Source organism: Centroberyx gerrardi, chromosome 8 (assembly GCF_048128805.1).
Source record: "Centroberyx gerrardi isolate f3 chromosome 8, fCenGer3.hap1.cur.20231027, whole genome shotgun sequence".
Lineage (NCBI taxonomy): Eukaryota > Metazoa > Chordata > Actinopteri > Beryciformes > Berycidae > Centroberyx > Centroberyx gerrardi.
This window is the reverse complement of record NC_136004.1, coordinates 9,342,903-9,356,991: the sequence shown is the minus strand read 5'-3', so window position 1 is coordinate 9,356,991 and position 14,089 is coordinate 9,342,903. Positions and strand designations below refer to the sequence as shown.

General features: G+C 42.0%; 2 protein-coding genes across 2 annotated transcripts; one reads left to right on the top strand and one right to left on the bottom strand.

The window, feature by feature from the left end:
- The first annotated feature begins 5,281 nt into the window (after positions 1-5,281).
- hnf1a (HNF1 homeobox a) lies at positions 5,282-11,019 on the top strand. The gene is made up of 10 exons (XM_071922255.2): positions 5,282-5,580; positions 6,852-7,051; positions 7,250-7,430; positions 8,035-8,234; positions 9,537-9,685; positions 9,783-9,924; positions 10,043-10,231; positions 10,320-10,432; positions 10,545-10,629; positions 10,889-11,019. The coding sequence occupies exons 1-10, from the start codon at positions 5,282-5,284 to the stop codon at positions 11,017-11,019; spliced, it is 1,689 nt and encodes a 562-aa protein (XP_071778356.1).
- A 369-nt stretch (positions 11,020-11,388) lies between these two features.
- c8h12orf43 (chromosome 8 C12orf43 homolog) lies at positions 11,389-14,005 on the bottom strand. Its single transcript, XM_071922262.2, has 6 exons — positions 13,871-14,005; positions 13,330-13,360; positions 12,642-12,740; positions 12,456-12,523; positions 12,255-12,342; positions 11,389-12,159 (listed from the first exon to the last, which is right to left on the bottom strand). The coding sequence occupies exons 1-6, from the start codon at positions 13,986-13,988 to the stop codon at positions 11,772-11,774; spliced, it is 792 nt and encodes a 263-aa protein (XP_071778363.2). The 5' UTR covers positions 13,989-14,005; the 3' UTR covers positions 11,389-11,771.
- Positions 14,006-14,089: the final 84 nt, after the last annotated feature.

The window sequence follows — 14,089 nt, the reverse complement described above, 5'->3', positions numbered from 1 at the left end:
CCACAGCCTCTCTCTCATCCCACTTAGCGGCAACGACAGCGCCGAGCCGCGAGGGGAAAACTACACAACTTCTGCTCGCGCTTTTCAAAATAAAAGCCTGACGAACCCGTTGCAGTAGGCTACCAAAGTGACAACAACAGTAAACATGTACAGTACTGTGCAAAAGTCTTAGGCACATGTAAAAAAAAATAAAATCTGTAAAGCGAAGATGCTTTCAAAAATAATTAAATGAAAAGTTTCTAAATATTAAAAAAAACTACTATAAAGAGCAGTCTACTGACACTAATGCAGAAAACAAATAAATAAACGTCTAAGACAAAATGTATATAAAACATCTAGGGTGCCTAAGACTTTTGCACAGTATTGTATTTTAATCTATTAGATCTGATGACTAAATTAGAGGATTATGCTACTTCTGGGAATAGGGCCTACTTTAAAAATGAAAAGGAGAAATTCAGAAGGCCATTTAAGTAGTGTCAACTGTTATACTTCCTTATATACAATGTGGCACAGAAGAAAATTAGTGTTTATATGTGAATTTTTTTTTCACTTTTTCTTCTCTGTAGGCCTAACTTTATTCCTCAAATAGACCTATGGTAAAGTAATCTGAAAGTAACTGAAAGTTATCCGAATATATTACAGAGTCCCTTGGATTACAGTTTTAATGAGTTAACTGGTAAATGTAATGGAACACATTTTTAAAGTAAATTACTCAACCCAGCCCATGACTGATGGACTCTCAGCCGATCAGTAGACTAAGTATGGCTAATGAAAAAAGCCTTAAAGTAATAATCAGTGACATTTTCAAATAAATAAATGTCTGTTTTGCTGCTTTCAGCCTATATCCAGTTCATGAAAGCTTTTCCATTTGCTGTTCTAAACCCCCAGTGTCTGGTAGCTCTTTCCCCGGAAAAATCCTCTGCTGCACAGGAAGTGATCAATTTCTTTAGATCAGTGGCAGACACAGCAGCTTGTTTGAGATAAGTAGAACTGGGTAGTTAGCATGAGCAGCAAAATAGTAATAATAAAAAAAACAAGGATCTCACAGATTACTACTTTAAGATGAAAACTGTTTCAAGAAACCACCCAAGAAACCCAAAATGGTGGAAAATTCAATTCAAATGTCTTAATGTCTTTAAGGAAGATTTGTAGAGCAAGGACAGCTGGATATGTGCAACAATGTGTCATTCAAATTTACAGTGTGGGAGATGTGACTGGTAATTAGGCTACATTTTGTTTTGTAATTCAATTTTGTTTTATTTGTAGGATAAAATTACAACAATTACAAAGTGCTTTACCAACTGAATAAAAGCAAACATCATACTCATAAAATAATAAAACAAGTTAAAGAAGAAGACAGACAATAAAGATAAGGTAAAAACAATTTAATAGTAAAAATAATAAGGCTAAGGACAAGCCATCATATAGTCCAAAGTTTTAAGAAGTGATTTTAAAGATGATACTGATTGTGCTAGTCTGAGCTCCTCCTACACCCCAATACTTACTTCTTCAAACTTTAGGCTTTTATTATGAAGGCAAGATCGCTTAACTTCCCGTCATATTCTGCCTAACTCTGACTGACTTCACGCAGTTTCCATCTTAGTCCACATAAACTGTTACGCACATTTTACGCACACTGAAGTTTGCAGTAACAAGAACTAGGCTATAATGATCCCGCAATAAATACATATTTAATAATATTTATTAAAGATAATAAATAAATAAATAAATAAATAAATATAATAAACATAACATAAAGGACGATAAGATCACTATAAACTCACTACGGGTACCACAGACACACCAAAAGTCCCTACAGGTGGCTATATTGTAAGAATAGGCTATTATAGTGATGTTTGTTAGGGACTATTAACTAACTATTAACTATTAAACTATTAATTTCAGATTGAAAAATAAATACAAACACACAAACTGTCGTTCAAAATAATCAACGTTGTACCACACACCAGTACACGCTGTGTGCAGTGTGTCAGGCCAAGTGAATCCAATTCCACAACTACTGCCTGACAGTTAAAGTTGAGAAGTTAGTTATCACTCTTCACTTCTAGGAGGCCTAAAAATATTATATCAACAGCAAGCCAACTTTTCCCTAATGAAAAATCACTGTAATATTCCTATAGGGAATATTATAATTATTATATTATAATAATCTCATAGTGTGTCTGAGGTGCTCAATAGTGAGTTTATATTATGCTATTCAAATTCTTATATGGACATAAAGTGTGTCTATGGTCCTCAATGAGTTTACAGTGACTTTATTCTACTTCATGGTATTTTTGATCTCCTATGATACCACTATAATATTCCTGTAATATTTAAATAGGGATTTATGGCTTTGCTGTGATATTTGTATAGTATCCATCTAAAATTTTGTATAGGATTACTATAGCTCTTTTTTGAAAGGATGACAATTAGCTTCAGTAACTTCCATTCGACAACAGGCTATCTGTGAAGTTATTCTGAGTGAATGTCTATGGAGAACTGATTTTTAGGCTACCAGTATTTATGTTAACAGCTGTGTTGATAGCATCAGCAACAAAGTGTGTCTCTGTCTTAATACACCTTCCATACTGCAAACCGGCTTATGCAATGTGGTATAACAGGAGGTTTGTGTACTGTGCTCATTCATTGCTGGGTTTTAAGTATTTAATTAGTACCAAAGCCAGCTCCAGCTAATCTTCTCAACACTGACTCAACATGTGACCTGGTAGCCAATGTTAAGGCCGATCAATGTGTAGCCCGAGCAATTCAAACAAAGACAATGACAGCTTTGACTTATGGTGGGTGTCAAATAAATGCCGTCCTACCCATAGGTCGGGTTTTGGTGCAAAGTTTGCACCATGAAGTCTGGAGCTCAAGAGGGTTTTTTTTTTGTGCATATTAACATTGCATGTCCTATTGGGTCGGACAACCATAAGAACAAAATCTATGAGTTGGCAGGCAAAAAATGTGCAGCAGATAGATAAATGTCCATGTTCATACTAGTAACATGAATATTTAGAGCAATACCGCAAGTACAGCGTGTGTAACATAATTTGTGTTGGGACGGGTTTGTATTTGTGACTGTTTCACACAGTTCATCCATGTTGAGTGCTGGGTTGATTTGGGCAGCCAGTGTCCCGTCTGCACACAGGCCTGCTCTACTCTATCCTCTGCAGACGAACAGATGAAGCTCTGAAAGTGGGACAGGGGCTATTTGGACAGGAATTAAGGGGTGTGTTAAATTTCTGCATGCATGATCAATGGGGTTGAATGGCGGGGAAGGGGTGGGTGGGGGTTTGGAGGGCACACTGGGCTGAGGCAGGGAGAGAGAGAGAGAGAGGGAGAGAGAGGGAGTGGCAACAACAGAGAGAGAGGCAGCCAGCGATGGCTCACTAATGAGAGACGGACAATCTGGATTCTATCTCATTACCCATCGACGTAGCTGTGAGTTCTTTAGAGAGCGAAAAATGCGAGCTCTTCTGTGTGCTGCATGTGGTCCTTTTTGATAAACCCAGCCTGTGCGGTTGAGCATTAGTCACAACAGTATCTGTACTGTTGAAAGTCCGCACACTGCCCCCTGTCCCTTTTGGCGAGGAGTGTCCTCTGAATAGTACAATGGGACTTAATTACAGGTCAGTGGTATGTCTCAGGGAGATAGAGGGAGCTCTGTTTCCCTTCCAAATACAGTACAATGCCATCTTCCCAAGGGTGGGGTGGGGTAACAGGAGCTCCACACAAAAAGGTGGTGATAGGCTGAACCTGAGAATGGTACAAGGTGATCCAGAGAGAGAGAGAGAGAGAGAGAGAGAGAGAGAGAGAGAGAGAGAGCAGGTTACACTGAGAGAGAGAAAAGATAAAGGACTACGTTAACTCTCGAAAGCTTTTCTTCCATTCACTTTGCCCTCTTTCCTTTCCAGTCCTCTTCCAACTTATCATCCCTGCCAACTTTCTTTGTGAAAGAAAGACAAGAAGAGGGCGAAACAAAGAAAGACTTTGGGGGAAAATCTTGAATTTGCAAATGAAAACAATATCAGATCTTATTCGGCACAAAGACGTCTATCAAAACAGCCACGGTAGGAATTACACTGTTACTTTACAGTTTAACACCACCTGTGGGGGCTGTTGAGACTGAGTTCAAGCATGTTCATGGTTGTATCTCATACAATGAAAACATTCAGACTGCCTGAATAACAAAATCAAGAAAGTCAAAGAAGTTCCATGGTGATAGGAGAGAAGTATGTTATAAACCATCAGGGGTTTTTGGGGACTTTGTTATGATAGTGAGATACAGTCAGAGACTTGAGAGTAACAGCAATGGGAAAATATCAGCAGGTGGGCAAATGGAGGGAAAAAGGTTTCCACCATGCTGACCACTTACTTCTCAGCAATGGAACTAACATTCTACATATCAATAAAGTGTATATACAAAAGGGCCGATAATGTTTAGTAACTTGGGTGCTGAGATACAACTTGATACTGAGAAGTTCAGATATTTAGACCAGCTGCTCTTGAACCACATCCTGTTCCAGAGGTTATACAACAGTGCTCTCTAGTGGCATGCAGGACAGGTCATCCCATGTTTCTGCTCAGTTAATATAGTTCTGTGCATAACCTTAAAGTTTGGCCTATATTGGACATTTTGTTTTCCATGTACAAGAAAATAACAGTTTGGAATATCCATAATTCAAAGAAAAGGATAAGAGGAGCTTCACTGTCTGTCCCAAAGCTGAATTTCACCGTGAAATCAGAAATAATCTATGAGTACATATAAATGGACTTCCCACTAAATAATGTGGGGAACTTCTCCCTTATGTTTTCCATTCCTGACTTCTATGTTTGCCTCGAGAGATACGCTGTTGCCTCTGCAGCTCCGCATGCGACCGTAACATCACTGCATTTTTATTTATTGTTTTCGACTGCACTTTGTTCACTGTTAGGGATTGAGGGAGTGGGGACAAAGTTCACAGGGCGCATGTAAGGAGGAGGGGGTGAAGAGGAGGAAGGCAAAAAAAAAAAAAAAGAAAAAAGAAAATTGACCTTTGAAAGCAAAACAGCAGGTGGAGAGCTAAAACCAGGCAGCTCCGAACACATCGAGAGGAAAGTCAAACAGGGAAAATGAAAGTATACCATCTCTACTCTTGAGCTGAAGAGGGACTACAAGTATCATGAGGCCCGGCGCTGCGTGTCTGGCTGTAGTTTGTGTGTGCTAGTGCACATGAGAGCGGTGAGTTTGTTTGCGCGGCGGTAGCGAGGTGAGCGAGGATCAGGCATCAGTGTAATGGAGGGAGAGGACAGGACCGGGGCGGCCAAGGCGAGGCCGGGCCGCCTGTCTGCCCTGCAGGAGCAGCTGATCTGGGCCCTGCTGGGATCCGGACTGTCCCGGGACGTCCTGGTCCAAGCCATGGGGGAACTGGAGCGAGAGAGGCCTGCCGCTGGGGCCGAGAAGGGAGAGAGGGGGGACGGGGAGAGCTCCGAGGAGGGAGAAATGGATTTCCCACCGCCCATATTCCGGGACCTGGAGAGGCTTCCACCTGAGGAAGCGGCGAGACAGAGGGCTGAAGTCGACCAGCTACTGCAGTGAGTAGATCCCAAATCCTCAGGAGGTGCCATCAGCAAAACCACCGTAACCTTTCACTAATCGCTATTCTTACACAAGTCGTCTGCTCTTTCTAATAGAAAATAATCACGCAAGATTTCTGTGTAGCATTTGAAAAAGCTTCTACCCCATCGTCAGCACCTCTCTGATTTCCCCTGCTCTCCTGTTTATTCCTTCCCACATGGTCAAAACTGAGCACCGGAGAGTTGAAACAGTTTACCTCATAACATCCCTTCTATTCCTTTATTCTTGGGTACTTCTCAAGTTTGGTTGCCCCCTCTCTCTCTCTCTCCAATTCCTCCCTCCTTCTCCTGCTCTCAGTCTGTCTCTCTCTCTCTGCAATCTCTCCTGGCCTCTGAGGTGAATTTAAAGGAGGGTTCCTCCTTTGCTAGTTACTAATTACCCACCCCCATCATTATTCTCTGGCCATTTCTTAATAAATAAGCTACATGCATAGGTGAAGATTAATGGAGTAGGGCTGGGCATGCGAGGCTGTGTTTACATAAAGCATGAGTGATATTTCTTACTCAATTATTGATAAAGATTTTTTCTAATATCTGGAATGCACAATGCGTATTTGTCATCACATTATTTCAAAGAAGGTCAAAACATTGATATGGAAATAAGAAATATGTACTGAAATACTCAACAATGACTGTTATCACAGATTAAAAAAATGTTTGTATGCTGACTTTGAATCTGGTTAATTCAGAGCTTTTTGTAAATTTATAGGTTTTGTGTATTTAACTCACTGGTCTGAAAGTTAGGAAGCGTCAAATGAGGCTTTATAAACTGTTAACAGGTTTTTTTTACCCTCCAGTGATGTGGAAGGGTTGGACTTTGCCCTGGTGTGCTTTCCCTTATCTCTCTGTGTCAATAAGCCTCTCTGCTTCCACCTGAGTAGTCATGCATTTTGTCTTTGTGACTTTTACATGTACATGTTGGCAAATATGTGTGATTTATACTCAATATCCTTGTAGTATATGAGAAGCTTTGTCTATTTAGCACATTTCTAAAAACAGTGAGAAAGTGGGAACCATGAAAATAAGCAATAACAGTGATAAGCAGCATTTAAATAAAGGAAATAAAGGCCATAAAATAACAAGAATAAAAGGTCAGAAAAATTCAATGAGAATATTACATAAATGCAAGTCTGAAAAATCTATTTTCAGAAGTTACTTCAAATTTGATTCTTCAATCATGCATTATGTACACACAAAGATTTGTCATTTCGGGTGTCTGTGTCTAACAGGGGGGACCCATGGCGTATGGCAAAGATGGTGAAAAGCTACATGCAGCAGCACAACCTGCCCCAGAGAGAGGTGGTGGAGTCCACAGGACTCAACCAGTCACATCTGTCCCAGCACCTCAACAAAGGCACGCCAATGAAGAACCAGAAGAGAGCTGCTCTGTACAGCTGGTATGTGAAGAAGCAGGGTGAGATCAGCCAGCGTGAGTATACAGTCAGCTGTGGAGCTGCAAACCTGCCAGACTCATGTTCACTTTGATTATTTCTGTTTTCTGTCATGAAACTAATGGGAAGTTCCCTTATCAAACATCAGTTCCCCAAGACAGACTCAACCTAGTTAAAGACAATGATTAAAAGAAACACCATAAAAACATGTAAGATTCACTGACCATTCCCTTCAGAATTTACCAACGCCAGACACGGCCTTGCATCTGCTGAGGACCAAGGAGAGGACACCAAGAAAGGACGTAGGAACAGGTTCAAATGGGGGCCGGCATCCCAACAGATCCTCTTCCACGCCTACGAACGACAGAAGAATCCCAGCAAGGAGGAGAGAGAGGGGTTGGTGGAGGAGTGTAACAGGTGAGACATACAGATGATACCAAGCCATGATGCCATGTGACGAGAGGACTGGTGCCAAAATCATCTCTGTGTCTCCAGTAGGTAGCTGTCTGGTGCGCATGCTAACACTTTAGCATACAGCATGTTAAGAAATCATAGGAGCCTAGCATTAAGTATGAGGATAAACCTTTTAGTAATTCAATGTTGGTATTGGTTTTTATTCTATGGAATGTAGATTCAGAACTTATGAAAAGAAAATCTAAATTTTCATCATTACTGAAGTCCATTATTAATCAACAGCGCAAAATTTTACCAATCCCCTAAACAAGCCTGGCATGTTCAGAAAAAAATAAGTAAAATTAACTAACCATCCAGCCTTAGAGCTGCTAAAGGTTCTCATTTTCTCACTTTTAGGATAATGCTAGTCGCCTACGATTACTTAAGGTACTCTATGCTAAAACGTTAGCATGCTCACCAGACAGAGCTATCTACAAGACTCACAGAAATGATTTTGCTGCCAGTCCTCTCGTCACATATTGGGTAAGGTGACCAATGGGCCAAACTCCCAAAAAGTCTAATAGTTTAATATCTAAAGCCATGTGTCGGTGTGCTGTTCCTCCCTCAGGGCAGAGTGTCTCCAGAGGGGGGTGTCTCCCTCCCAGCTCGCTGGCCTGGGCTCTAACCTGGTGACTGAGGTCAGGGTCTACAACTGGTTCGCCAACCGCCGCAAAGAGGAGGCTTTCCGCCACAAACTGGCTCTGGATACGCCTTTTACTACCCAGACTGCCTCCTCTAACCACACCCTCCCACCTAGTCCTGGCCAGGGTAATAACCTAACAACCTTCACTAATGCAGTTTTGGATCCATCAGGGATGTGTTTTTCAGATTGTGTTTTTCAAAATTCACATCCTTTGGACACTTTCAATAAGAGGCTGTGCTTTACAGTGATTTTAGAACAGCTCAGAGGCGTTGTTAGGCTTATGTAAAATGGCAGTAACATACAATTGTAATACAGAAAACACAAATGAAGCAATGACAATTAAATAATGATAACAATGAAATGTTATTCTTCTGCCAAGCAATGTACTGTAGTTCTTGAGCAGTAGCTAAACATGGTTGCTAAGCGACACAAGTAGCTGTATGAGTGGTGATTTTCAGTTTGCATTTTTATACTTTTTTACAATGGCTGTGAACATGACTCAGTCAATCAGAACTGAGGACTGAGGACCAGAGCTATCTGGTTTATAATACTGCTTTTGCCTGCTTTATGTGTTCCTGGTAATATCCATGATAATACTGATTTAAAGCTGCACACGGCAAAATTCTTATGTAAAAATACACCTGTCTCTTCAGCCTAAATTACAAAGTGGGGCTGCAATGGAGGAGAGCGTCCCATCCCCACTAATTTAGACTTATAGATTCGCCCTATTTTCCCAAATGAAAGTCTGTAATCGGGTATGAACGCTTCTCCAGCCACAGGAAATGATGAATCAGAATTTAAGACCAAAATGCAATCTGTCTCCTAATCAGCGATGAGCAAGTGCACCGTCCAGAGATAGATCTTTTACCTTAGTGGTTCTCAGTCCTGGTCCTCGGGGCGCAAAGCCCTGCTGGTTTTCATTCCAGCCATCTAATCAGGAACTGTTTTACGCCTGGGATGCCAGGTGAATGCAATTAACTGTAATTAACTAGCTGGTATGTTAGAAAACCAGCAGTAGGCTGGGTCCTGCTTTACCTCTCTCGTCCCTTTGGTAACTTGCGGTATAAAGTCCTGGTCCTCGAGGTCCGACATCCGATGGTTTTTGTTCCTCCCTGACAGTTAATGAGCCACACCTGGTGTCACGTTCCAGGGAGGAACAAAAATCTGCAGGACATCGGACTGCAAGGACTGGAATTGAGTACCTAGGGTAAAGCGCACAGAGGGGTTGGTAACCATGAGTGTGCTGTGTGCAGTTTGCTGACGTTACATTACAGGGTTTCTGGGAATTGAAGCTCAAATTTCTCAAACAGCTACCTCTCACTGCCATTTGGAGCTGTCCGACATGCAAAGTTGCCTAGGGCAGCTTTAAAATATGAACCCATACAGTGATGGGGGAACAATGGGTCCTGATTTGTTTTGTTTTCCAGGTATGAAGTACGGCCAGCAAATGCCATGTGACAACCTGGGCCCAGCCAGAGGTGGCGGAGGGGACAGGGGTTTAGGGGGACGCCTGCTGGTCAGTCCAGTCCAACTGGAGCCCAGCCACACACTCCTGGAGACGCATAATCCCAAACCGGTGAGAGCTCATATCACAATCGGTCCTTAGTTATTATAGACTATCTGTATACATGGCTGCCATCACTCATCATTGTCATGTTATCCTCTGGTCCCAGGTGTCCAGCGGTGGCCCACTGCCCCCAGTAAGCACTCTGACCTCACTGCACAGTCTGTCTGCCTCCCCTGCCCCCCCGCAGGGCCTCATCATGGCCTCGCTGCCCAGCGTCATGAGCCTGGGAGAGTCCTCTCTCCTCATAGGTAACCTTACTTACTCTACACAAAGCCAACTGTATCCCCTTCTTTTCTCTTCAAGAATGACAACAGATGCCGAGAGAAGGATGTCTTTGCCTGATTTTTTGTTGTTGTTGATCCACAGGTTTAACCTCCACTCAACCTCAGACCGTACCTGTTATAAACAACATGGGGGGCGGTTTCACCACTCTTCAGCCAATCTCATTCCAGCAGCAGCTTCACACCTCTCCCCAGCAGCCAATAGCACAGCAGTTCCCGAGTCACATGGGTCACAGTCCGTTCATGGCAACCATGGCACAGCTGCCGTGTCACAGTAAGGCTGCAGCAAAAAAAAATGATGCTAAATGATATTCATGATATTATTGTTGTGTAAAGCAACATTCATCTGTTCCCCATTGCAGTGTACAAGTCTGACGTGCCCCAGTACCCCTCGTCCAGCCTGCTGTCCCAGGCCATGGTCATCGCTGACGGCAGCAGCCTGGGCACCTTGACCAGCCTCGCTGCTGTCAGACAGGTACTGGGACTGCTGGGGTGCTTTGTTTGTTAGGGAGTCCAGAACAAAAAGGCATCGCAGTATGAACCTAATCTAGTAATAAAAACATGTCCTTGATGTTTGTGTTGGACAGATTCTAACAGCAGATCCAGAGGAACAGACAGAGCCGCCCTTACAGGAAGACTCTCTCCATCTGCAGCCACACACACCTGGACCAGGTACACAGGCTTTAAGTAAAGGTTTACACCTTCACATTTACATCCTGCTGTAACACTTTTGGGGCTGCATCATCACGTGTTTATATGGGACCCACTGCCTGTAATTGACCACTGATCATTTTATCAGTGGTCAGTATTATGGGTGCAGGTGCGGTTGTACTGCCTGCACTCCCTGTTTGCACACCTCTGTACTGTAAAGGAACAACGTTGCCAGAACCTTTCCAGTACTCGATAAATTACTGATGTTTTCTTTTGACAGTTTCCTCTGAGAGCCTAGAGCTGTACCCAGCGTCTCAGACCACAGAGAGTCACCAGTCTCACCTCCTGTCACCTTCACCAACAGACATCAGCTCCTACATTCCTACACAGTTGGTCTCCACTGCACAGTAGTACTGCTCTAATGCAGCGTCACCACAATGTCAGCTGAACATGGGGGGTGGATCAAATGACTTATAAATCCTCTTAATGGGACGGACAACTACCTCTGGTGAAAATTTCCAGAGAAACCACCGACAATTTTGATGAGGAACTCTGGAGTCACTGACCACAGCAGCTGTCCGGACCTGGGAGGATTCAGCCTTGATATTTCAAAGACCCTCGGAACTGAAACTCGTCTCCACACCGTTGTAATAGAATATGAACAAGGACCAACATATGAGTAGATTCACTTTTGATAAGACCAAAAAAAAAAAAAAATCTATTGAAAATCAGCACCAAAATGCATTTTTATTAAAAATAAATTTTGTAATGTATATTCATAAATTGTACATGCTGCACAAACTTGGTGTAAACTGCTTCTTTACACAGTGGGAAACTGCCTTGAAAACACAAGGAGGATTAAATGAAATAAGAGGGTGGGAGTCACCAGTGAGCGAGGAGTAGAGAAAAAAAACGACTTTTTACAAACTTATGAGAATCTCTTATGATAAAGATTATGTCGAGATTAATCAATCTTGTCTCGTAACAGGAACGCATATGGAACTGTCTAGATTATGTAAAACATGGCATCCTAAAATATCCTCAAAATGTTTTTGATAATGCTAATTTTACTATCCAGTCGTTCAAAGTTGGATTTGTGACAGGATAAGGCAATGTGGAGCAGAACCAAACATCCAATAACAATGAGAGGTTAGTCAGAAGAGTCAGTTCAAGGCTTCTCCCTCTGAATTTCCTCCTATGGCTTCTTGTTTCTTTTTCTTTTTCCGTTTCACTTTGGACTGTATGCTGCTCCCCTCCTCTGAGATCCCATTCTCACCATTAGACCCTTCAGAGTCCAACTTCCTCAACGCCTGTTCACTCTCCTCTTGATTCAGCGTCCTTTTTTTCTTTTTCTTAGGAACAGGATTCTCCTCTCGCTCTTCTTCTTCTGCCTGTTTCTTTTTTTTCTTTTTCTTTTTCCGTGCCGTCTCTGAGCGGGGAGGCTCTGTCGAGGCAGATGAGACTGTACTGGGCAGCGAAGACGAGGGCAAGAGATCTCTGACTGACACCGCCGCCTCCCTCAGCCTGCTTTCCATCTCACTGTCGCTGTCACTGTGAGCAGTGGACAATGTACAAAAACAGAGTTAAACTAAGGACTACTGAAACCGATCAACTCGCTGACAAAAACAACAAAAACGAAGCAGAACCTTGAGCTGGGAACGGGCCGACGCCTCACAGGGAGTGGAGGATCATCAGCTGTCTGTCCTGGGACTGACGTCGAAAACAGACGAAATCCTGAAAGAAAAAACACTAAATGGCCAACCCTGCATTTCAAGAGGCGAGAGCAATAACAGCATCTTCTTTGACTGTATAAGAGCAGCAAGTACCAGCACAATTAGACACTTTACCTTCATCATCATCGCAGTTTGTCGATTCTGCACAGGATGAAGTTCCAGGTTGCATCTCTGAAATGCAACTGATGGTGCAGGTTATAAGGATTTCTTCATAAATCAGCTGTGAATGTGTGTCTATTCCAAACTACATGATGGGATTGTCATTTTGAAATACTCAACATCCAAAGTCAAAAAAAGTACCTGTCGAGGAAATGTCCCAACTTTTTGGCGACGTGTGAGCGAAACCCTTGGCTGACCTGGAGCTCGTTGCCATCGTGTTCATGCTCGGATACAACAACGCTGGTTTTACATGGACAGCATGACAATATAAAAACATCTTCCATGTCTCGTATTCAGATATTAATATAAAGTATATATCTGATGCATAAATAAAGAACATTGTCATCGAGTCTTTTACATGTTGCGATGGGTTGACGAGGGAATGCTACATCATTTCAGCTTCCACATCCATTAAAAGATGGTATTTTTATTTTTTTTTTTACAGATAAAAAGTTGGCATTATAAAAAATAAATTAATGAGAAAATTATGACAAAAAAAATCTACACAGTCACTATCCCATTTGCTTTCAATGGAGCAGCTGCACATCTTGATAAGAATATTGATTCTTTAGTTACTAACTTTGGGAGAAAATTCTTCATATTTACTCTCTAGACTTCACTATGCGTTGTGATGGGGATAAATGTGCAGCAAGAGTACTAGAACTTTCTAATGGCATTGTAATTGAAAACAGTTGTGTAGGGCTACAGACACTAGATTACACTAGATACTATATGATACAAGATTATATATGAATATCGGTGGGTGAAGCTACCTTTAACTTACATATGGATTTAGAATTAGTGATCAATATGTGATAAATTAACTCACCGTCGTGATTGTTTGCCATTGGTCTCCCCGTCTGAAATGAACAAGTATAACAGCAGTCATTAGCAGAGATGGAGTGTCACTAACCTTTACTCAAGTAAGTTACTGTAGTGCATTTTTAATATACTCGCACTTGAATGGACTAGCTAATTCCTTTGCAGGTGACATTATGCTCGTTATGTTACTCAATGGTAATATAGCTCTGGTAACGTAAAATTGGTTTTGGCTGCATTCAAAATATGCAGTAAGTCAGTTAAAATAATGCATTTTATTAGATTTTAGCCAGATGCAAACAGTAAGAATATGGAGCACCGACCAGTTGCACACTTTTAGAGGTGAAGGCAACAAGCTTTGAAATCCCACAAGGAATATGAGCTTGTACAGAATATGTATTGCTATTTAAGTAAGCCTACATTTAATTACATATCTGAATATGAGAGATGGACTTTCACCAGAGTAATATTGTGTCTATCGGGGTATTTCTACTACGGGGAAATGTTCACTTCCTCGAGCACTAGTAACTGACGTTAACAAGACGTTGTACCTGTCGTCTTGCCAGCCGGTGTGTCCCAAACTGCCTCCTTACATCTTCGAAGAGCTTCATCCTCACTGCTACTGGAATCACCAGAAACACCAGCCATCCTTCCAGCGGGGGCCGCCATGACACACACACGTGCTGTGCTGGAGTTGCCTGTTTTTGAGCTAAGGATTGTGGGTAATGTAGTCTGTCCGTGAGGGCACAGTATTTGTACAATGTGTTCTT

Bases quoted from the DNA above. Each gene is read 5' to 3' on its own strand.
- c8h12orf43 (XM_071922262.2), bottom strand. From the start codon at position 13,988: ATGGCGGCCCCCGCTGGAAGGATGGCTGGTGTTTCTGGTGATTCCAGT. The intron at 12,741-13,329 runs GTGAGTTAATTT...ATGTAAAACCAG, and splicing joins AATGGCAAACAATCACGACG to CGTTGTTGTATCCGAGCATG. The intron at 12,343-12,455 runs GTAAAGTGTCTA...TTTTTCTTTCAG, and splicing joins AAACTGCGATGATGATGAAG to GATTTCGTCTGTTTTCGACG.
- hnf1a (XM_071922255.2), top strand. From the start codon at position 5,282: ATGGAGGGAGAGGACAGGACCGGGGCGGCCAAGGCGAGGCCGGGCCGC. The intron at 7,052-7,249 runs GTGAGTATACAG...CATTCCCTTCAG, and splicing joins GCAGGGTGAGATCAGCCAGC to AATTTACCAACGCCAGACAC. The intron at 9,925-10,042 runs GTAACCTTACTT...GTTGATCCACAG, and splicing joins AGAGTCCTCTCTCCTCATAG to GTTTAACCTCCACTCAACCT.